At 39.9% G+C, this 22,698-nt stretch overlaps 1 protein-coding gene across 1 annotated transcript in view; it reads left to right on the top strand.

The window, feature by feature from the left end:
* Positions 1 to 22,698, top strand: part of LOC126469959 (metalloendopeptidase OMA1, mitochondrial-like) — a 126,011-nt gene that overhangs the window by 69,895 nt on the left and 33,418 nt on the right. Inside the window, exons 4-6 of the mRNA XM_050097373.1 lie at positions 362 to 538; positions 9,216 to 9,323; positions 18,952 to 19,152. Coding sequence (XP_049953330.1) covers positions 362 to 538; positions 9,216 to 9,323; positions 18,952 to 19,152 — 486 coding nt within the window. The remainder of the gene's footprint in view (positions 1 to 361; positions 539 to 9,215; positions 9,324 to 18,951; positions 19,153 to 22,698) is intronic.

Here is a 22,698-nt window from a genome sequence, read left to right as displayed (position 1 = left end):
CAGAATTTCAGTGTGGTAATCAAAAGCCTTAGTGAAACTTTTATGGTATTTGAATGCTAACCATGCTTCAAGTGTGGGAAAGAGTATACACTTACAGCATCCAAACCATTGGTTCTGAAAGGTAATGCTAGTAGAGACTTACTACTGAAGAAAAGAAAAACTGGAGGAATTGAAATTAGTGTCACTTATGTGTAATCTTGCTGGTTTAGCACTGAATCCTGTTTTTAGACATTAGGTTAAGAAAGGTATCTTTTGTGTTTTGGACAAATATGTACAAAATATTTTAGAACATGAATTCATTTGTTTATTTCTTCTCTTTTATTTTAATTATTGTTCTAACAAATATTCTCTACAATCACAGATGCTAAGTAAGTTTCAAGGATGTGTCTTACCAGCCTCCCATCCAGTTTACAGAGAGGTGGCTAAAGTGGCAATGCATATTCTGGAAAGCAATATGGATATTGACAAAGTTAAACACACAAACTGGTCTCTCATTGTCATCAACAGCATTGATGATAAAAATGCATTTGTTCTTCCGGTGAGTTTATGTCAACTTTGAACTTTGAATTTAATTTATAGTGTGTTCAGTCTTTGGTCTTCTTAGTGTTGTTAGTTTCACAATAGTCTATTGTTGTTTTTGCATAATTTCTCATGTAACTATATGGCTGCAACAAATGCAGATGACCTAGGCCAGTGATGTAAAAGATAAAAAAGCTATTTACTCTTATTCAGTTCTGAAAGAGAACTCTATACATACAGAAACATTTGTACTGTCAGACATATACACATATAGCACTTGCATGCTTTTCTCGTTATTGTTTTCCCACAGTCATAGAACCCTAGATGTCATTGCTCTCTTCCTAGATGTGCTCTGCCAAAAAAATTTATTACCTTTTTTTTCCTTCATAAAGTACTCCTGCTGTGTGGTTAATACCATTTGATTTTCCTTAGAACTCTCGAGATTTGATCATTATATTCAGCACTATGTTCAGTCTAACATTGTCCTGCAACAATTTTGCTTCCATCAATAATTTGATTGTGTTTTGAAAATGTAGGGAGATCATACAGTAATGTATGTTGGCAGACCTGCCCATATTGCTTGTAGGTAAGAGTTGCAGATGTTTCCACTACAGTATATCAAATAGTAACTCAGGGATCAGGTGATATTATGGTTCGCTTTTTATGAGAATATGTCTGTTTATATAAATGGTCAGTGGTAATTTACCATTAGATACATAATTCTCACTTTTCATTCATGGGTGTTTAGAATTGTAACTATAAGAAAAACACTTCAATCAGTCACAATTTTGCAGAATGAGTGATGTATTTATGCATGAGAAGTAATACACTTAAGTCAGTTCCCAGTTGGTGATGCACATATTTTGTGCCCCTTTCATTAAAATAACATAGTCAGTGCAAGGGAGTGCAGCGGTCTGTTAAGCCTCAAGTGAGTACACGTATGTATAAAGTGCACCAACCACAAACAACGTTGTCTTGTACCAGTCCACCGTTGTTTTAAACTTGTGAGCCCATACATATTCTTTCATTATTGCATCAGCTAAGACATTGCTAAACTGTGTTGTTGTACATACAAATGAGCAGCAGCAACATAAAATAAATAGTGAGTTATGTGAGAAAAAAAGTTACAACCTGTGCAAGAAAACGACCTAGATTACAAGCTAGCAGCACATCCCATAATTAGGAAATTGTCTTAGAGATAATTAGTAATAGAATAAGTGGTTGGCTGGGATCTGAAGCAACTGTGCTGTTTAATGCTTTGACTGAGTCATTACTGTGAGCTAACACTCGCACGTGGCAAAAGAGTGATATAATGTATGTTTATTTTATTATTGTCTAATTAAACATAGCTTTAGCTTATATAGTGTAAGTTTTTTATTGTTGTTGAATTAAACTAAGATTGAACTGTGAGTCTGCTCATACATGTTTACCTTGGTAAAATAAAGATGACTATTGTTTACATGTGTACAAAGTGTGACGCTCGCCTGCTCCTGTCATGAAAAACAATATGCTGAGTCGAGGGTTAATAAATTTAATCTATACTATTATTAACATTTATTTGTTTGTAATACAGTAAAAACTTGTATTTTTCACAAGAATCGTTTTCAGTAACCTGAAGACAGGATAAGTCCATAAACTAATTACAGATAAATAAATGATTTGACAAAATTGTGACTGGTTGTACTGTTTCTCTCATTGGTGTAATTCTCATTTGTGTTGGTGAATGATGGATGAAATTAGTTCTATAACTTAACCCCCTCCTTTTTATCCTCCCCCTCTCCCTTCCCCTCCCCCTCCCCCTCCCCCTCCCCCCTCCCCCCTCCCCCCTCCCCCCTCCCCCCTCCCCCCTCCCCCCTCCCCCTCCCTGTTTCTTTATGTAGTGTTTTTAACAAACATCAGTCTTGTAGTTTCAGTGATGTCCAGATTCCGTATTAAAATTAAATGCATCAAACAACAATTGTGTTGTGTGAATTTGTTTATTGTACCTATAGATATGCCGGTGAATCACAAAATTTTGACACCAATTATTAAAGAAAAAGTTTGTTGACACCGAGAAGTATAGTGCATTAGGAAATGATTGATTTGCTACCCTACTTAACAGGCAGTTATATTAAAAGCATTATGGTACAGAATTAAAGTAATGCAACTAAACATTTTTTTTTCTGTGGAGTATTCTGAGACAGATGTGAATTACATGTGTAGTCAGTTCCATACATTCAATTCATCTGAGGAAATTGGAGGAGCTTTCCATGAGTTTAAATATATAATTCAACACATGGGAATATGCAGTGAGCATGGAAATTTGGAATTGCCAAGACCAACTGTGTTTAATAATAGCTCCAGAAAGTTGCATTGAAAGCAGACCACAGGTTCTGAACAATTTGGAATATTTAAAATATGAAAAAGTTAAATGAAATACAGAATGTGCATATTCCTGTCTACATAGGTATAAATGAAAGTAGCTGATGAAAAGGAAATATTCTATCATTTTACTTACTGTTCATGCAGGCACTTAAATGGATGACAGGAAATTGTTCACTGAAAATATGAATCCTGTTTTTTCAAATTTCTTTGATCAAAGGAAACCATTCTGCACTTCCCTCGTTTACCTGTCACTAAAATGCAAAGATGTGAAAATATTGTGACTGAGTCCATCAGTTGATGTCTACTTTCACTGGCCGTGAGTTTTCTGTAATTGAAGATCATTATGAAACATTAAATAGTGGTTTAAGTAATGCAGTTTTTGATACTAATATTTTATAACACACATTAAATTGATGAATGGCAAATTGAAGCTGACTGTATAAGCATGAATCTGAGACCTATAACCTTATGAGTCAGTTGATCATCTATTGCTGCCTAATATGGCAGTGGATCCTATAATGGCACTCCATACTAGTGTATGGATGAGGAAAGCTCTTTTGTTCAGGTCACTAATTGACTTAACATTACCTCATATTCATAGATTGCAGGTCTTGTCGCTTTACAAGTTTCAAAACTGATGATTAGAAAGAATCGAATGTATAATACAGATTATACACTGACTGATCAAAAGCCCACCCTTCACCTTTGTGACAGCTTTAACTTTACGGTATATTGATAATTTTGACTTCATGAACTGTCTGACTACAACTGAATGAAACACAATTTTCGTGCCATTCGCATTTTGCCTTTATTTTCTGCAAGGCATTGTCAGTGGCCTGGAATATGTACATATTTTTGCTATTTAGTTTACATTTTTGTCAATGTACCTATAGGTTATAAACAGTTCTGGTGGTTAGTTTTTGCTACTATGTAGTAATATTTTGAAATGTACTTACAGGTTGCGTGGACGATTTTCTACGTATTATTTAATATGTAGAAAATGCATATGGCATGAAAATTGTTTCATTCGGTTGTAGTCAGACGGTTCATAAAGTAAAAATTATCAATATACCATAATATTACACACAACTGAGGAAAACAGGACTGCAAAAGTTGAAGCAGCTTTAACTTTACTGGTAACACTTTCAATGAGGTGTCTGAATGTCTGTGGAGGAGCGGCAGTCCATTCTTCCTTAAGGGACAAAACTAGAGAATATAGTGATGTTGCAGGCTGCAGTCTGGTGCAAAGTGAACATTCTTACTCATCTCAAAGGTGTTCTGTTGGGTTCATGTCAGGACACTGGGCAGGCCAATCCATTTCAAAAAAGTTATTGTGTGCAAATCATTGTGTCACAGTTGCTGATTTATGATAGGGTGCATTATTATGATCGTAACGTCACCTCCTCCATATTTCACTGTTGGCTCTACACATGGTGGCTGTTGTGTTGGCAGAAGAGCCAACACCGTGTTACTAGTGGAGGCCAAAATGCACGCGTTTTAGCTCACGCAGGCTGGCGTGAAGAGGGAAGGACTATACTGACGTGAGGTCTGGAACATGACAAGGAATTAGAATTCAGAAAGTGGACATAATTAGTTTGATATTTAACTTTAATCCATTAATGAAGAACGTCGCTCTTGACGGTACATGAGTCACAATATTATCTGTTCAGAAGACATAGTAACTGAATATGGCACCTTGCTAGGTCGTAGCAAATGACGTAGCTGAAGGCTATGCTAAACTGTCATCTCTGCAAATGAGAGCATCTGTATACAGTGAACCATCGCTACCAAAGTTGGCTGTACAACTGGGGCGAGTGCTAGGGAGTCTCTCTAGAGTAGACCTGCCGTGTGGCGGCGCTCGGTCTGCAATCACTGATAGTGGTGACATGCGGGTCCGACGTATACTAACAGACCATGGCCGATTTAAAGGCTACCACCGAGCAAGTTTGGTGTCTGGCGGTGACACCACAGTGGCAGGTAACATTCTTCAGGCATTTGCCAAAACCACATCATTCCATTGAATTGCCACAGGTTACAGCATGATTCATCATTCCAAATCACTTATTTCCAGTTATCCACTGTCCAGTGATGTTGCTCTTTACACCACTCAAGCATTGCTTAGCACTGACTACAGAAGTCTGTGGCTTATAAGGAGCTCCTCAACCATTGCACCCCATTCTTTTTAGCTCTGTACACACAGACATTGTGTAAGCTGGACTGTGGTAGCATGTCAGAACTCACAAGTGATTTCTTCTGCTGATTTTGTGATATTTTCTACAACCATCCGCCACAATGCTCATTGGACCCTGCCTGTCAGTATGTGAGGTTTTCTTGGTGGTTGTTCTTTTGCGCTTTCATTTCATAATCACACCACCGACAGTCAATTTGGGCTGATTTAAATGGGCTGAAATATCCCTGATGGATTTGTTACTCAGGTGACATCCAATGACTAGTCCATGTTCGAAGTCACTGAGTGACCCATTATGTTGTTACTGTTTCTCTACTGACAACACAGTACTCCTCACCTCGTTTTATAGTGGCAGGTGTGCCTCTCATGACATTTAGTGCTTATTTCTCCAGTACGTATGTGTGTTAACTAACCTGGTCGATGACAGTAGTTCCTCATTAACACAGTACTCTTGACACACCTCCCTGAAAATTGTTAGATTTGTAACCAGGTTGTTCAGTAACTAACACAATACACTTGGATTAAACTTTAATTATTTGAACATGTATTGCTTCCCGAACAGATTACTTTGATCAGCTTTTGTATTAGCTGTGCATATTGTTTACATAACTGAGGCTAGTAAACACCATTGATGAACATACACATACCAAAAAAAGTTTTGCATCACCCTGGTTCCGAGAACTCCTGAAGATAGATGTTGACTATGGGTATTGTATCACAGACACAGTCCCTTTGACTGTTCAGAGATGTCACAAAACCCGCCGAAAGATGTAAACAACCATGCATGAGAGGCACCTATTTGACGGAGGAGGTCCGACAGCTGATCAGTTCCAGTCATTCCACCAGGAAGGAGGTACACAGCTCATGTTGGCTATAGTTAAACCATGCCTAGACAGTCAATAACGTGGTTCAGTCATGTCCGCATTGTTCCTTTGTCCCAGGAAGGGCCCTCAACAAGGGAAGTGTCCAGGCGTCTCGCAGTGAGCCAAAGCGATGTTCTTTGGACATGGAGGAGATACAGAGAGACAGGAACTGTCAGTGATATGCCTTGCTCAGGCTGCCCAAGGGCTACTACTACAGTGGATGACTGCTACCTATGGATTATGGCTCGGAGGAACCATGACAGCAACGCCACCATGTTGAATAATGCTTCTCGTGCAGCCACAGGACGTTGTATTACGACTCAAACTGTGCGCAATAGGCTGCATAATGCGCAACTTCACTACCGCCATCCATGACAAGGTCCATCTTTGCAACCACAGCATGCAGCACGGTACAGATGGGTCCAACAACATGCTGAATGGACCTCTCAGGACAGGCATCACGTTCTCTTCACCAATGTGTGTCGCATATGCCTTCAACCAAACAATTGTCGGAGATGTGTTTGGAAGCAACCCAGTCAAGCTGAACAACTTAGACACTCTGTCCAGTGAGTGCAACAAGGTGGAGGTTCCCTGATGTTTTGGGGTGGCATTATGTGGAGCTGACATATGCCGCTGGTGGTCATGGAAGGCGCCGTAACGGCTCTATGATACATGAATGCCATCCTTCGACCAATAGTGCAACCATATTGGCACTATATTGGCGAAGCATTCGTTTTTATGGACGACAATTCACACCACCATCGTGCACATCTTGTAAATGACTTCCTTCAGGATAACAATATCATTCGACTAGAGTGGCCAGCATGGTCTCCAGACATGAACCCTATTGAACATGCCTTGGGATAGATTGAAAAGGACTGATACGGATGGTGTGACCCACCAACCACTCTGAGGGATCTACACTGAATTACCATTGAGGAGTAGGACAATCTGGACCAACAGTGCCTTGATGAACTTGTGGATAGTTTGCCACGGTGAATACAGGCATGCACCAGTGCAAGAGGATGTGCTACTGGTGCATACAGCAATCTGGGACACGACCTCTGAAGGTCTCTCTGTTTGGTGGTACAACATGCAATGTGTGGTTTTCATGAGCAATAAAAAGGGCGAAATGATGTTTACGTTGATCTCTATTCCAATTTTCTGTACAGTTTCCTTAACTCTCAGAACTGAGGTGATGCAAAACTTTTTTTGATATGTGTAGATGTGGGAATATACTTAAATATCAATCTGTAACCTCCTCAGATCTCATGATTTTACAAACACTGGCACTCCACCAATCATAATTTAAAAGAAAACTGTCAGTCATTGACAGTTCTCAGACTGAGTCACAAACATTTAACACAACGATAATATCAACATCAATATCAAATGCAGACTGGTCTACACTGTTCATATGTGTATGTAACTTCATGAAGGTGAACAAAGAAAACTAGTTGCAGCACAAATCAATTATGTATTTGGACTCATAATAACCATGATATGTTAACTTTAACATTTAGATCTTTTCATATTGGTGACTAAAGGTAGACTCTGATACAGACATGTTACTGGAGTGGTTACTAGGTGCAGACTGTCTGAAGCAGTGTATAGTAGTACTATTTCCAAATATGTTAAGAACAAATCATATTTAGCACTTACATTTTGCTTTATAATGAGATATAAAGGTCATAATTATGCACTATGGAATCACAATGAATCGAGTCACAGTTTGGTTTTAACTTTGTTAGATAACTATAAAGTTAATAAAGTTAGATGGATATTTTGTTAATACCATGTATACCTTTGCAGGGATGTACCAAGCTTCATGTAAATTTCACACATTTGCAAATTTCCCGACTTGCTTAATTTCTCAATTAATACATTATTCTGGTAACCAAATGTATTTTCTAGGTCAGAAAAATTGGAGGGACAAAATTATGGCTTTAGTTCTTGGAATTAAACATGATTAAGGGTAGAAATCACAAAAGTATTTTCTGGAAGATAGAAATTTTAGGTACAGATACCTTTTTTAATTAATGACTTTGCAGAAAAAGTAAAACATTTACTCAAGGAAAGGGAAATTATGACTTTTAAATGATCTATATCATTTTAAAAACAAAGACTTATTTGTTCAATACCTTTTTATGAGTACATGATGTCTAAACATAATTAATTACAGGTTTGTCTTAAAAGAAGTTTGCTGATAAACTATGTATACCATTTGACTCAGCTCAGTTAAACTGGTGAATAATAAATGTTAATGAAATATTACCTGCATAATAAGTTTGATGTTTTAAGTAAATGTTGTATAATTACTGCCAGTATTACAGAGAAAAGAAAAAAATAGTTATCTAAGGAGTAGAATTATAGAAAATGGAGCTGCTACTCTTGCTGCATCTCCCATAGGGGTGTCTGGATACTTTTGATCAGATAGAGTACATCGTCTCCATTTAGTTCTTTACTATTGAGAGTCTTCCACGTTCTCTTACATGCAAATTGCTACATGGTGCACTGCTTAAAGTGCTGTAGTTACATGTCGGGGGGGGGGGGGGGGGGTGTGGAGTGGAATTTATAACCCAGCTAACTAGTCAGAATAAAAATTTTGTGTGGTTAACCAAATTCATTTCAAATGTCTGGATTGTTCCCAGAAGCATGTTACAGGCACTTCCCTTTCCACCTTTGTGCAGCTGAGCTAATGCTTTTTTTTTAATGCTCTCCCCCCCCCCCCCCCCCCCCCCAAGTGAGAGAATGATGTGATTAAATAATTCATGATTCTTAAGAAACCACTCTTATCATGGCATATTTAGTTCATTGCTTCTGTAACACTTCTATAGCGTAATTACAAACCATTTCATTGGATGCAGACTTACTGGTAGTCAATAGTAGTAGAATGTGCCCAACTAATCATCCAGAATATCTTAATTTATTTTTGAGTCAATGGAGGCGTGGCAAACTTTTTATTCTAGCATAGACATGCGGTTTAAGAATCAGCTGCATTATTGGACTACATTTTTTTTTGGGGGGGGGGGGGGGGGGAGGGGGGCAGACAGATTAATGCTAGGAAAAGTAATTCTCCACGGTGTGTCCATGGTATAAAAATGATAGACACTTAGATGTCCTCTGATGTATGCAAAGAAAGAATCCACAACAGCTCTGTAATATTTTATTAATTTTCTTTTGGTGGTCATTTTTATTTTTACAGAAAGTTGCCTTATGTATCTGTAGGAGTAAACTGTACATATACTGGCTTTTTACCTACATATTTCTTTCACTTTCAGAATGGCACAATATTTATATTTACGGGAATGCTGACAGTGTGCAATAGCATAGACCAGCTGGGGATTATTATCTCTCACGAAGTAGCACATGTACTTCTGTCACATATGGTAAGTTTTTTCGCCTTCAAAAGAAATCCTCATCTGTGAAGTTCCCTGCCAAAATATGTAGTATATGATCATAAACCCCAATACATTTGAGTCTCTTGCTACTATATCCTTAATTAGCCATCTGTCTGCAATTATCAAAGTTCCTATAGAAAATTAAAGTTCATACACATAACGATTCAAGATAAATTACCAGATTGCAGTGTCTAGGTTTCCTATTCCAGGGTACTGATTATATTGTTTTTTCTATTTTAGGTAATCCTACAGGTATTCTTTAATTTTTATATACTCTCTAGATTAACTTTGCAGTTTACAAAGTGTTTGTGCAAAGTAATGTTGGTCCAGTCTGCTGGGTTAGATCAGAGAGACTCTTAACTTTCAATTACTGCCTTGCCCAATCCACTCGAACCTTTGCTGGTATCGAGATGCTGTTTCTGGATAGTGTGTATGTCATGTGATGGAGTCAGCATTTGAACAACACAGTATGACAGTTATGTGCTAATTTAAGTCATTTAAGGAGGATCTTGCCTAGCAAAAGTGATCTCATGAATTCTGACCGTCAAATGAGTATGAAAATGATAGCAGAAACTCTCAGTATTCCAATAGGTTAAGAAAAAGGCTCACCTAAATGGGAAGGGAGATTGTCAAAACCTGCAGTTACACCACGATAGTGCTCCCATCCATACTTCTCTGCATATTTTGGTAGTTTCTGGCCAACGTGCAGTCCCAACCTGGCCCTGACAGAATTTTTTATGTTCCGGAGCACCAAGACCAACCTCAAAGTAGTCAGTTCTGTGACCACTGTAGCAATGCAGACTTCTATGGTAAGAACTCTAAATGAGAGTCTTTCCATTGCCTTCCAGGCTATTCACAGTGCATGGCATATTCACTGAAAAAAATGTGTAGATGCCAGAGGGGACTACTTGAAAGATTTGAAATGTTTGCAACAATATCTTGGATAACATGCTTTTTACATATATAATTGCATTACTTTCTGGGTGTGCCTTGTAATCTTGAGGATTTCTACTAGATATTTGAATTCAGATTTCAGCTTCTTTGCATAACCGAGTTGCTAAAGGTTGACTAGGTATAATGGAGACCCTTCTGCAAATTGTGTATTTACATGTTAGATTTGGAATTCAGTTTTGAGTGCAATTTCATATAGGTTTTAAGAGTGGGTTGCTTGTTGTCTATGGTTGGCCAAGACACCTGGATCATTTACAGAGTGAAGGAATTTTCATTAGCAGTATTTGCCCAGTACAGGAAGAGTCATAGTGTGTAATTTTTGCATCTGAGCAACAGATGTTGGATTAATGTGGTGGGGTAGATGAACAGTGTGTCTGCAATGTTACGTGGAGTAATAGCATAACATACTTTATCAGAGATATTTATACTATAGATCTGAATCACTTTTACTAAAGATCCTCTCTCTTCTGATTTTAACAAGTATACCAGTGTGACATTGTGAAACTTTGGCTTCATGGAACTGTCTGTTCTCATTGTTATTATATTTAGCATAATACTTGTCAAAATTTCAGTTTTTTCACTGCTTAAGAGTGTTATGATGGCAAGGATTCTGCATTGGTAACTGTGGTTAGGCCTATGGCTGCTTGTGGTATTTACCCTTCTTTGTGACAATATATTTGAGCAAGCTGCATAGTCAGGGTCTTGTAATTAATTCAATATCACAATCCAGGAACCCCCCAGGGGGTCCACAACTCTCTTGTGGATGCGTGCGTGGCGAGCACGGGGCCCCGAGCTAGTGGCGTTCTCCTTTCTTTATGGGCTGCCCTACCCCCCTTCCCCATCCCTCCTCGTCCCCAATCCTCCCCCCTTACCTCTCCTTCACACTCCCTCTTCTTGGGAGTAATGTATCGAGCCTTCGCACGGAGACGGACGTTTGAAAACTCCAGGATCCTGTTTCCTTTGTTTTTCTCCTTCCTCACGCTTTCTTCCTCTATTGGTCTTTCCCTGCATTCACTCTTCTCCTTGCTTTCATGCCCTTACTTCTATCTCTACCTTATTCTCCTTGCCCTATTCTCCTTGTCTTCTTTTCCATGTCTTATTCTCCACTTCTGCATTTGAGATTCTTTCTTCTATCCCTCTATCCCTCTCTCTCTTTCTTCTCTTCTTTCCTCCCTGTGCATGTCTGAAGATCGACCCACGCGTACGCACGCGTAGCTGGTGACGGGGTAACGCGTAATTCCCCACCCTGGGTAGACAAGTAAGGCACGCACGTACCCGCTGGTAAAGGCCAGGCCCAGGGAGGGGTGATTGCCTGAGCTGTTACCTTCCAAAAGTGCCAATTGGTCCCTCCGTTCGTTTCTCGGGAGTTGTGACCTGAGGTGTGGACAATCACCTAAGGCAGGAGTGCCCTCTGAGAGGGCCCCCACAAGGAAGGAGCACCCCATCGGAGACGTTGACACTCATGGGGTATTCATCCGCAATGGATTTCTCTTCTTCTTCTTCCCTGTCGTCTGCCCAAAAAAGAAAGCTAGATGCAACTCCTGTTCCGAAAATTCTACCACCAGCACCGAAGTTTCTTGCTGTCACAAGATCTGACGGTCATAATTTCTCAACAGTCAACCCTCTCGTCATTCAGAAGGGTGTAGATATGATTGCAGGACCAGTGAAATCTTGTACATGGTTGCGCAATGGTACCTTGCTGTTGGAGATAGAGAGTGCCTTCCAGGCCCAAAAATTACTTCGAGTCATTCTCTTACACACATTTCCTGTATGGGTGGAGGCCCACCGCACCTTCAATTCGTCGCATGGTGTGGTGTATACCAAATCACTCGAAAGACTAACTGATGAGGAGATTCTGTCTTTTCTCTCTGATCAGGGAGTGATGGCCGTCCATCGGGTCATGAAAAGGGTCAACAAGGACCTCATACCGACCCAAACCATATTCCTGACATTCGACAATGTGCAATTGCCTTCACGAATTAAAGTGGGTTATGAGATCATTTCTGTTTGGCCGTATGTTTTGAGCCCTACAAGGTGTTACCAATGTCAGCAGTTTAACCATACATGGCAGTCTTGTTCAAGTGCGGCTAAATGCGTTACCTGTGGCAGGGACACCCATGAGGGTGACTGTCCACCTCTGTCCCCTCGTTGCATTAATTGTATGGGCGACCATGCTGCCTCCTCTCGCGACTGCCCCATCTACAAAGATGAGAAAAGTATACAGGAAATATGAGTGAAAGAGAAGGTGTTGACCGCAGCTGCTCGCAAGTTATTCAATAGCAGAAAGCCCACTGTGCTTCCGGCAGGTCAATACAGTACTGTTCTTGCCTCTCCTTTGCCTACCAGGGAGGTCACTACACAGATATGCGATCTAACATTTAGCGATTCGGTCGTCAGTTTGACCAGTGGTAAGATCGCCCGATCAACGTCTCCTCTTCCTCCCACCAACCCTAAGGCTCAATCATCATCATCTGCTACTGCTAAGACGAGGACCTCTAAATCAGATGCTCGGACCTTCAAAAAAGAACCAACACATGAAGATTTCTTGCGTGCACAAACTTCACAGCCATCAATTGTTCTTTCGACAAAACGTAATTCTTCAAAGAAGGCTCATAGAAAAAAGAGTTCTCCATCTCTGCCGAGGTGCGTTTCTTCTCCTGCACCACCCAGCAGTTGTCGTCCCTGGCCATCCTCTGTTTCGCCAGGCCACACTGCTGGTAGCCGCTCATCTGGCCTTTCACCAGCGGAGGAAGCTGCCCCTCCTGACCAGCTCAGGAAGGTGGCAGACGCAACTGTTGAGTTGATGGACCATGACTCACCACCTATCGATTGCAGCAGCAGTGCTCCCTCGAAGCCAGGCCCTCAGCAGCCATCAAGGTGACCCTTTCTTGTTTCTTCTTTTTATTTTCGTTTTCCCAATGGCACTTCTTCAATGGAATATTCGCGACATTCGGTCCAACCGAGAGGAACTAAAATTGCTCCTTCGAATGCTCTGCCCGCTTGTCGTAGGTCTCCAAGAAATGAAGTTACGCCATGTGATCGTATTGACCTGATGCACTATACCTCCATGCATTTTGACCTACCCCCTGTGGCAGGTATCCCGGCTCACGGAGGGGTCATGTTGCTGGTTCGGGATGATGTCTACTATGATCCAATCACATTGCATACAAATCTGCCGGCAGTTGCCATCCGAATTACTCTCCCCACTTCCACATTTTCCATTTGTACTGTTTACACTCCATTGTCTGCCTTTACTAGGGCAGGTGTGATACAACTGATTGCTCAGCTTACTACACCATTTTTGTTGATTGGAGACTTTAATGCCCACCATCCCCTTTGGGGCTCTCCAGCATCCTGCCCAAGAGGCTCCCTCTTGGCAGACCTTTTCAACCACCTCCATCTAGTCTGCTTAAATACTGGTGCACCTACCTTCCTTTCAGACACAATGCATACCTATTCCCACTTGGACCTCTCAATATCCACTAGCCAACTTGCACGTCGGTTCGAGTGGTATGCTCCATCTGACACATACTCGAGTGACCATTTTCCGTGCGTAATCCATGTCCTGCATCACACCCCTTCTCCACATTCCACGAGCTGGAACATCTCCAAAGCCGACTGGTGGCTTTTCACCTCCCTGGCGACCTTCCATGATGAAACCTTCTCCAGCTGCGATAGTCAGGTCACATACCTCACGGACGTTATTCTCACTGCTGCTGAATATTCCATCCCTCGTACTTCCTCTTCTCCACGTCGAGTTCCAGTCCCCTGGTGGACTACAGCATGCAGCGACGCTATTCGTGCTCGGCGACGTGCTTTACACACCTTCCAACACCGCCCTATGATGGCGAATTGTATCAGTTACAAATGATTCTGTGCAGAATGTCGTCGTTGTTATCAAAGAAAGCAAAAAGACTTGCTGGGTGGCATTCACTAGCTCATTCAACAGTTTTACTCCTTCTTCGGTTGTCTGGGGTGGCCTGCGCCAGCTATCTAGCACCAAGGTCCACTCCCCGATTTCTGGCCTGAGTGTAGCAAATGAAGTCCTTGTGGATCCTGAGGATGTCTCAAATGCCTTCGGCCGCTTTTTCGCAGAGGTCTTGAGCTCTGCGCATTACCACCCTGCCTTCCTCCCCCAAAAACAAGCAGAGGAGGCACGGCCACCTTCTTTCCAGTCTTTGAATTGTGAAAGTTACAATGCCACCTTCACCGTGTGGGAACTCGAAAGTGCACTCGCCCTGTTCCGATCCTCTGCTCCGGGGCCCGATGGTATCCATATTCAGATGCTGAAGAACCTTTCTTCTGCAGGTAAAGGCTTTCTTCTTCGCGCCTATAATCCCATCTGGACTGAAGGTCATGTTCCCACACGCTAGCGTGAAGCAATTGTTGTTCCTGTACCCAAACCAGGAAAGGACAAACACCTTCCTTCCAGTTATCACCCCATCTCCCTTACCAGCTGCGTCTGCAAGGTGATGGAGCGCATGGTAAATTCTTGATTGGTTTGGCTCCTTGAATCTCGACGCCTCCTTACCAATGTCCAATGTGGCTTTCGTAGGCGCCGCTCTGCTGTTGACCACCTAGTTACCTTGTCGACCTTCATTATGAACAACTTTTTGCATAAGCGCCATACGGTGGCTGTGTTCTTTGATTTGGAGAAGGCTTACGACACCTGTTGGAGGGCAGGCATTCTCCGCACCATGCACACTTGGGTCCTTCGCGGTCGCCTCCTTCTTTTCATTAATGCATTTTTAATGGATCGAATGTTCAGGGTACATGTGGGTTCTGTTTTGTCAGATGCCTTTCGCCAGGAGAATGGGGTGCCCCAGGGCTCCATTTTGAGCGTGGCCCTTTTTGCCATAGCTATCAATCCAATAATGGATTGCCTTCCAGCTGACGTTTCAGGCTCCCTTTTTGTGGACGACTTTACGATCTACTGCAGCGCTCAGAAGACATGTCTCTTGGAGCACTGTCTTCAACGTTGTCTAGACTGTCTATATTCCTGGAGTGTCCCTAACGGTTTATGTTTTTCTGGTGAGAAAACGGTCTGTATGAACTTCTGGCGTTACAAACAGTTTCTTCCACCATCCTTACATCTCGGTCCCGTTGCTCTCCCATTCGTGGAGACAACAAAATTTTTAGGTCTTACATTTGACAGGAAAATTTGCTGGTCTCCACATGTGTTGTACTTGGCTGCTCGTTGTACCCGTTCCCTAAATGTCCTCCATGTTCTCAGCGGTACATCATGGGGAGCAGATCAAATGGTCCTCCTTCGCTTATATCGGTCCATTGTCCGATCAAAGCTGGATTATGAGAGCTTTGTCTACTCTTCTGCCCGGCCGTCCATCTTAGGCCGTCTAAACTCTATCCACCATCGGGAGTTACGTCTGGTGACTGGAGCATTCTACACCAGCCCTGTCGAAAGTCAGTATGCCAAAGCTGCCGCATTACCGCATGTTGCTTTGTCAGAACGCCTGCTGACTGATGTCATTGCCCGACCACTCGTCATATTTCTCCTTCTTTGACGACTCTCTCGACTGCCAATACGAGCTATATGTCTCTGCCCTGTTACCTCCTGGAGTTCGCTTTCGTCGCCTGCTTCAGCAACTTGATTTTACCCTCCCTACGACTTTTCAAGTAGGTGAGAGCCCGACACCACCTTGGCTTCAGGCTCAGGTTTGCGTTCACCTTGAACTCAGCTCACTCCCAAAGGAGAGGACCGCGGATTCAATATACCGCTCGAGGTTTGTTGAACTTGGTTCGAGGCTTGCTAATAACGTCTTTATTTACACAGATGGCTCGAAGACTACTGCTGGTGTCGGATGTGCGTTTGTCGTTGGGGATGATAGCTTTGAATACCAGCTCCTTGACCAGTGTTCAAGCTTTACAGCTGAGCTTTTTGCTCTCTATCAGGCTGTTCAGTATATCCGCCGCCATCATCATTATCGCTGTGCCGTCTGCTCTGATTCTTTGAGCACCATTCAGAGTCTCCGTGACCCATATTCGGACCACACTCTTGTGCAACGAATTCAACGGTCGCTTCAGTCACTAGCCGATACCGGCCTACGTGTCCTTTTTTTTTTTTTTTTTTTTTTTTTTTTTTTTTTTTTTTTTTTTTTTTTTTTTTTTATTCCTGGCCACATTGGTGTGCCTGGGAACGAAGCTGCTGATGTTGCGACCAAGGCTGCTGTCCTACTGCCTCGGACAGCTTCCTTTTGTGTCCCATCAACTGATGTTAGTGAGGTTCTTTGTCAGTGCGTTTCATCATTGTGGCATGAGGCTTGGTCCTCTCTCCATGAAAATAATCTTAGGGCCATCAAACCGATCCCGACGGCTTGGACGACGTCCTCATGCCCTTCCCGGCAAGAGGAGGTCATTTTGGCCAGGTTGCGGATTGGGCATTGCCGATTTAGCCACCGCCCCACAGTGCCCCTGTGGTCATCCATTGACAGTGCACCATGTTTTATTGTCCTGTCCCCGTTTTATTCACTCTCATGTTGTCCTGTGTTTGCCGTCTACCTTACAGGAACTTTTAACTGATGACGCTCGAGCAGCTGCTCGTGTCCTTCGTTTTATTACATTGACTGACTTGTCCAAAGAGATCTAACTCTTTTATTTTGTTAGTAGTTGAGCGCCCCCCCCCCCCCCCCCCCCAAAAAAAGGGGGGGGGGGCAATCTAGTAAGTGTGAGTTATTACCAGTGGGACACACACAGAATAATGCCCTGTTTTATCTCTGCTAAATACTTTATATTGGCCATTCCAGTCTCATTGAACCTGCTGTATGAAAAATGCAAATTTCTTAAATGGAAATGGCAATTCAGATTATTGACCAAATAATAATAATAATAATAATAATAATAGTAATAATAATAATAATAATTATTATTATTATTATTCAGCTTCAAGTAATCAAATATAATACCTAGAAATAATACAGTTTCAGAACATCACACAGACATATTCTTCTGAATATGTCAGTTTATGAATTATAAATTAAGAATTTCTGTTTAGCAATAAATTTACATTTTAATAGATATTAAATTTGTTAATACACAAATAACAGTGTTGGAAAAATATTAGTATGATTAGATTACTTGTGAATTACCTAAAACTATGAGCTTTGACATACTTAAAAAGTGTATTTCGTAAAGATAAAAAATTCATTTAGGGAATAAAATGGATTTTCAATTAAAATCCTTTTTAATTGCTCTTTTAATTTGCTGGTAGGAAGATTGTGAGACTTCTTGGTAAGGTATTGTCTAGTGCCAGCCCAGCATGGAGTTCATTTTTTTTCCATGTAGTGCTGTTCAGTGGCTATTTACATGGTATCTTAATTTTTTGTTTTGTATTATGCTGGTGTAGGTCAGTGTTTAAGGTTGGATTAATTATGTTCATAAGCAAAGCTATGTTTAGTTGAACACACCTAATTTGGAAACAAGTTTTGACATGATTGTCTGGGTTTGGTACCACAAATAATTCTGATGTTTTTTTTCTTCTTCTTCAGTGTTAATAATGTGCTGATGTTGGTTTGTGTTGTTGCACCTTACATTTCTACCGCTTATTTAAAATTTGATGGGACTAATGAACCATAAGCTGCTTTTAGACAGTTTACAGGCTAAGGAATCTGTATGCATGTCCCACTTCAGGTTGTCTTGGATTGTGATTCCCAAGAATTTTGTCCATTTTTCCTTTTTTTAGTGTCATGTCCTATGGATAGTTTCATATCAATTTTTTTTTGTTTCCTGGTGTTAAATTCCATTATTACAGTCCCTGGAGCACTTTCAAATAGGTGCCTTCATTGAAATACTTGGCTGGTCCATTGGTAACACTGTTGCACAGCACCTCCAGGCTGTTATAGGATTTGTGTTTGCACACAATTGATGTATCATCTGCATACAATATTTTTTTCTTAGAATTAGGAGAACAGTACTTTATATTGTTAACATAAATCAAGAAAAGAAGGGGTCCCAACATGGAACCTTGAGGCACTCCATATACGATATCAGTAATTTTGGATTTGAAGGTCCCAATGTTTGTTTTAAGCATCAAAAATTGTTTCCTCCAATATTGAGGATATTCATACCAGTTGTCAATCATGTGATCATTGCCACAGCATGTTTTGGAACAACTCTACCCCATTTTCAAGTGCTAAAAATGAGGAAACCTGATAAAACAATCCTCCTTGCCACAACATGTTTCGGGATGATATTATTCCATTTTCAAGTGCAAAAAATAAGGAAATCCGATTAAACAATCCTCAATATTGCTTGAATAACAGTTTTATGATGGCTTCACATCAATTAAATTGTTTGCTGTTGCTAATATACGATTTTGTTAACTCATAGCCAGTTCTTCCTCTAATATACAGGTTCTTGTAAATGGGGGCTACTTGTGTTATCTTTAGATTGTCTGAGAAACTACCTGATGCCATTACATCTTTTACTGTTGTGGCCATGGCGTCAGATATGTTGTCCATTCACTTCTGTCAACTTGTCCTTGTTTTCCACACTCTCTCTGTTAACAGTTTATTCAATACATCTCTTTAATAGTTTGGACATTCAGTGACTGAACTATAGGAAGCAAACATAGAATGTATGTACTTCTGCAAAAGCCAGTCATGTAATTAATTACAATGTACTAATGTGTATTTTTTTCTTTTGTTTCCAGGCAGAGCAGATGAGCAGATTGCATTTACATGAATTATTGATGATTGTGCCAATTATTATATTATGGGCATTGTTTCCTGATGGTGTTGCCATGTTTTCTCAATGGTTGTCCAATTTGTTTGTAAATACTCTTGTTCACTTACCGTTTAGTCGCAGTGTTGAGTCTGAAGCTGATGAAGTAGGTTTGCAGTTGGCTGCCAAGGTAATGTCTTAGACTGTATTCAGCATATGATATATTTGTAATGTTACATGCTCCTGTACATGGAAATTTCTCTCCTTCATCTTTTGTGTATAAAAAGTATTGAACATAAACTACTGCTAGTAATTGAAAAATGACTGAAGTTACATTGAAGAAACTGCCTGACACATGATAAAACATGTCATTTGTTATTGTGAATAAAAGTGTTTTTTTATTATTATTATAAAGTTATGTTTGCTGCTGCCAGTCACAATTTTCCTTATTTATTTTCTGCAAGCTGTGTTTCAGGAAATAATTCCTATTATTAAACAGAATTTTTGTGTACTGTGATAATATTAGATATGATGTTTACAATTTGTGAGCTGTTGCCTTATTCTGGTGATTGCACTGTACATAAATCTCTCCCTTGTCCATTTTTCTTGTGAGATATTAAAAAATCAGGACATGACACCCTAGTGTTTCCCATTCACCAGTGTTAAATAGGATGCTACTGCTGAAATAAGCACAAGTGGATGCGTAAACTCAATATTTTGTTTCTGATCAAACTAAACACATCATCATAACTACAGTAAAAACTATTGCTGAACACCACATGTGCTTCGCAATAGCCAAGAGCCCTATCTGACAATGAAGTGAGGAAAAAAACCCACTGAAAGCTAACCCTGCACGCAAAACCTTAAAAGAGTGCTGTTACATGCAGCCTTCTAGCAAAGTGTCTGAATCACCATCTTGTGTATTGTGCTGCCTCTCCTCTGACTTACTGTCTAATTCTGATTCTCAGAAGCTACTGTAATAAAATTATTTTTTTATCTTCTTAAATATTAACAGAACCAGAATGAAAAATACTCTTATCATAGCACAAAAAGGCGATTATCTCATGGACAGAATTAGGCATTTAAAGAAAGGGAACTAGCTTTTCAACTTATTTGACAGCTTCAAAGACATTTAAATCAAAACATATTGCATATTTGTGCTTTCACTTGTTAGTATTAGTACCCATGTCACGTAATATAATGCATCATGTCAAGTAAAGTAATATGATACATGATGTCACTGGCTAAACCCAGAATTAATCCAGAATACGAAAATAAACAAATTTGTTTTGGCTGCTTACTACTGCAGGAAAAACAGCAAGCAGGGTGGGGTAGCAATTTACACAAAGGATAATGTGATTTTATTACACTACCTGACTTAACTAGGGCAAATGTCGAAAAGGATTATGAAATTGCAGCTATAAAAATTACTCAGTTCAACCTGGTTATTGCTACACTTTACTGATCACCTTCCGGGAATTTTGAACTTTTCTTAAACAAAATGGAGTCATTGCTAAATAAAGTAAATAAAATGAATTGTGAATTGATAATCTGTGGTGACTTCAACATTCACTTCCTCATGAATAGTGGAAATATGGAGACGATTTTGAACCTTGCAAAATCCTACAATTTAAAGGCTGAAGTAAAAGCAGCTACCCGAGTAACAGAAACTTGCCAAACAGCTCTTGATCAGTTTCTAGTCAAGAAGAGTTTACAAAACACCTCACTAAAAATTTTCAATGCAGGTTTTAGTGATCATCTTGCTCAAATATTAAGCATAAAAGTACAAGGCAGTAATATTAACAACATGTCTTTCAGAACAGCATATCGAAGTTATAATCAGCATAATGTAAACTACTTCAACAACTTATTACAGAAAGAAAAGTGGCTAGGAGTGTACAAAATGAATGATATAAATGAAAAATTCAACACTTTCATTGATATATTAACCCATTCATTGAACTTGCATTCCCACTGAAGACATTAACCATACGGGGGAACTCTAGAACAAATGGCTGGATCACAAAGGGAATAAGGGTTTCATGCCAGAAGAAAAGACTCCTTCATGAAATATGTAACTCAAAAAATTCCTCACTTGTAGTACACGCATACTATAAAAAATACTCCAAAATATTGAGAAAAGTAATAAAAACAGCAAAAATAATGCATAATGATGAAATCATTTATAATTCAGCTAATAAATCAAAGGCTATGTGGAGTGTTATAAAAAAAGAATTTTGAGAATACAGACAACCTTGCAAAAATATAACACTATCACATAAAAATAAAAAAGTAACAAACCCCTTAGAAGTAGCCAACACATTTAACAACTTTTTCACAGGTGTTGCTGATAATATGTTACAATCAAACTCTAAGAGCACCCAGGCAAATGAATATGAAGTAAGTGCATATAGAGGATCAACGTATATCAGTTCTGTTTCACAAGATGAAGTAGCTAAAGCAATAAAAGGACTAAAAAATTCCAAATCGGCAGGTATTGATGGTATACCCGCAACAATGTTAAAGAAGAGCGCATCAAACCTAATTGAAGTACTCACACACTTATGCGACTGCTCGCTTCAGGCAGGCACTTTCCCCGATGTGTTGAAAACATCAAAAGTTATTCCTGTATATAAAAAAGGGGACAAAGACAATGTAAATGACTACATTGAGGTCAACAACAACTGCTGTCTATGAGTGCATCAATTCCATCCTAAACCTGATGGACAAAAAACGGGAAACAATAGCAGTGTTTATTGACTTGTCAAAAGCTTTTGACATGGGGGACCATAAAATTCTGCTATCAAAGCTAGAAAGATATGGTATTTGAGGTCTGTCCAACAAGTGGATCAGTTCCTTCCTGACTAATTGTATGCAGGCAGTGTGCAGCAAGCACACAAATATTGAACTAAAACTGTATCTAATCACTTATCTGACTATAAACAAATTAAATGTGGTGTACCCCAAGGATCAATATTGGGACCCCTTCTGGTTCTTCTGTACATAAATGATCCAATCTTAAATGTTGATGCACACAAAACAATCATATTTGCAGATGACACCATGATTCTACTAAAAGGAGACGACGATGAACAGTTACAGCAGACAGTAAACATGGTCACGAAACAATTTAACAGCTGGGCACAGAGTAATCAGCTTGTAATAAACAGTAAGAAAACCATTGCTCTAAAATTCCACAATGTTCCTAACAAGGACATGTTTATTCCATCAGTCTCTATCAATGACGAACCAGTTGGTAACAATAATGAAACCAAATTCTTAGGACTTTGGCTGCAGAGTAACATCAGATGGAATAAGCATATTGAATATCTCAATGCAGAACCAAGCAAAACATGTTACCTTCTTTGTTCATTAAAATCATGCTGTAGTGAGAAAACAGTATTGAATGCATATCATGCATACTTTCATTCTCGTCTTAGATATGGGGTCACCTTCTGGGGAAACTCTAAAACAGCTAATAGCACTTTTAAACTACAAAAAAGGGCCATTAGAATCTTGTTTGGGTTCAAGCCTACAGACTCTTGTAAACCCCTGTTTAAGAAATCTGGTATTCCTCCATTACCATGTGTATACATTATGGAAAATCCTTTTGTTCTTTAAATTAAATGTAATAGGCAAGGACTGGAGATTGCAAAAAAAACTGTGATATACATGATCACTTTACCAGACAAAACAGAAACTTACATATGACTCAAATCAGTACAGCACTGTGCCA

The sequence above is a fragment of the Schistocerca serialis genome, chromosome 3 (genome assembly GCF_023864345.2).
Source record: "Schistocerca serialis cubense isolate TAMUIC-IGC-003099 chromosome 3, iqSchSeri2.2, whole genome shotgun sequence".
NCBI lineage: Eukaryota > Metazoa > Arthropoda > Insecta > Orthoptera > Acrididae > Schistocerca > Schistocerca serialis.
The sequence above is the reverse complement of the archived record's forward strand: the minus strand, read 5'-3'. Positions and strand labels throughout refer to the sequence as shown.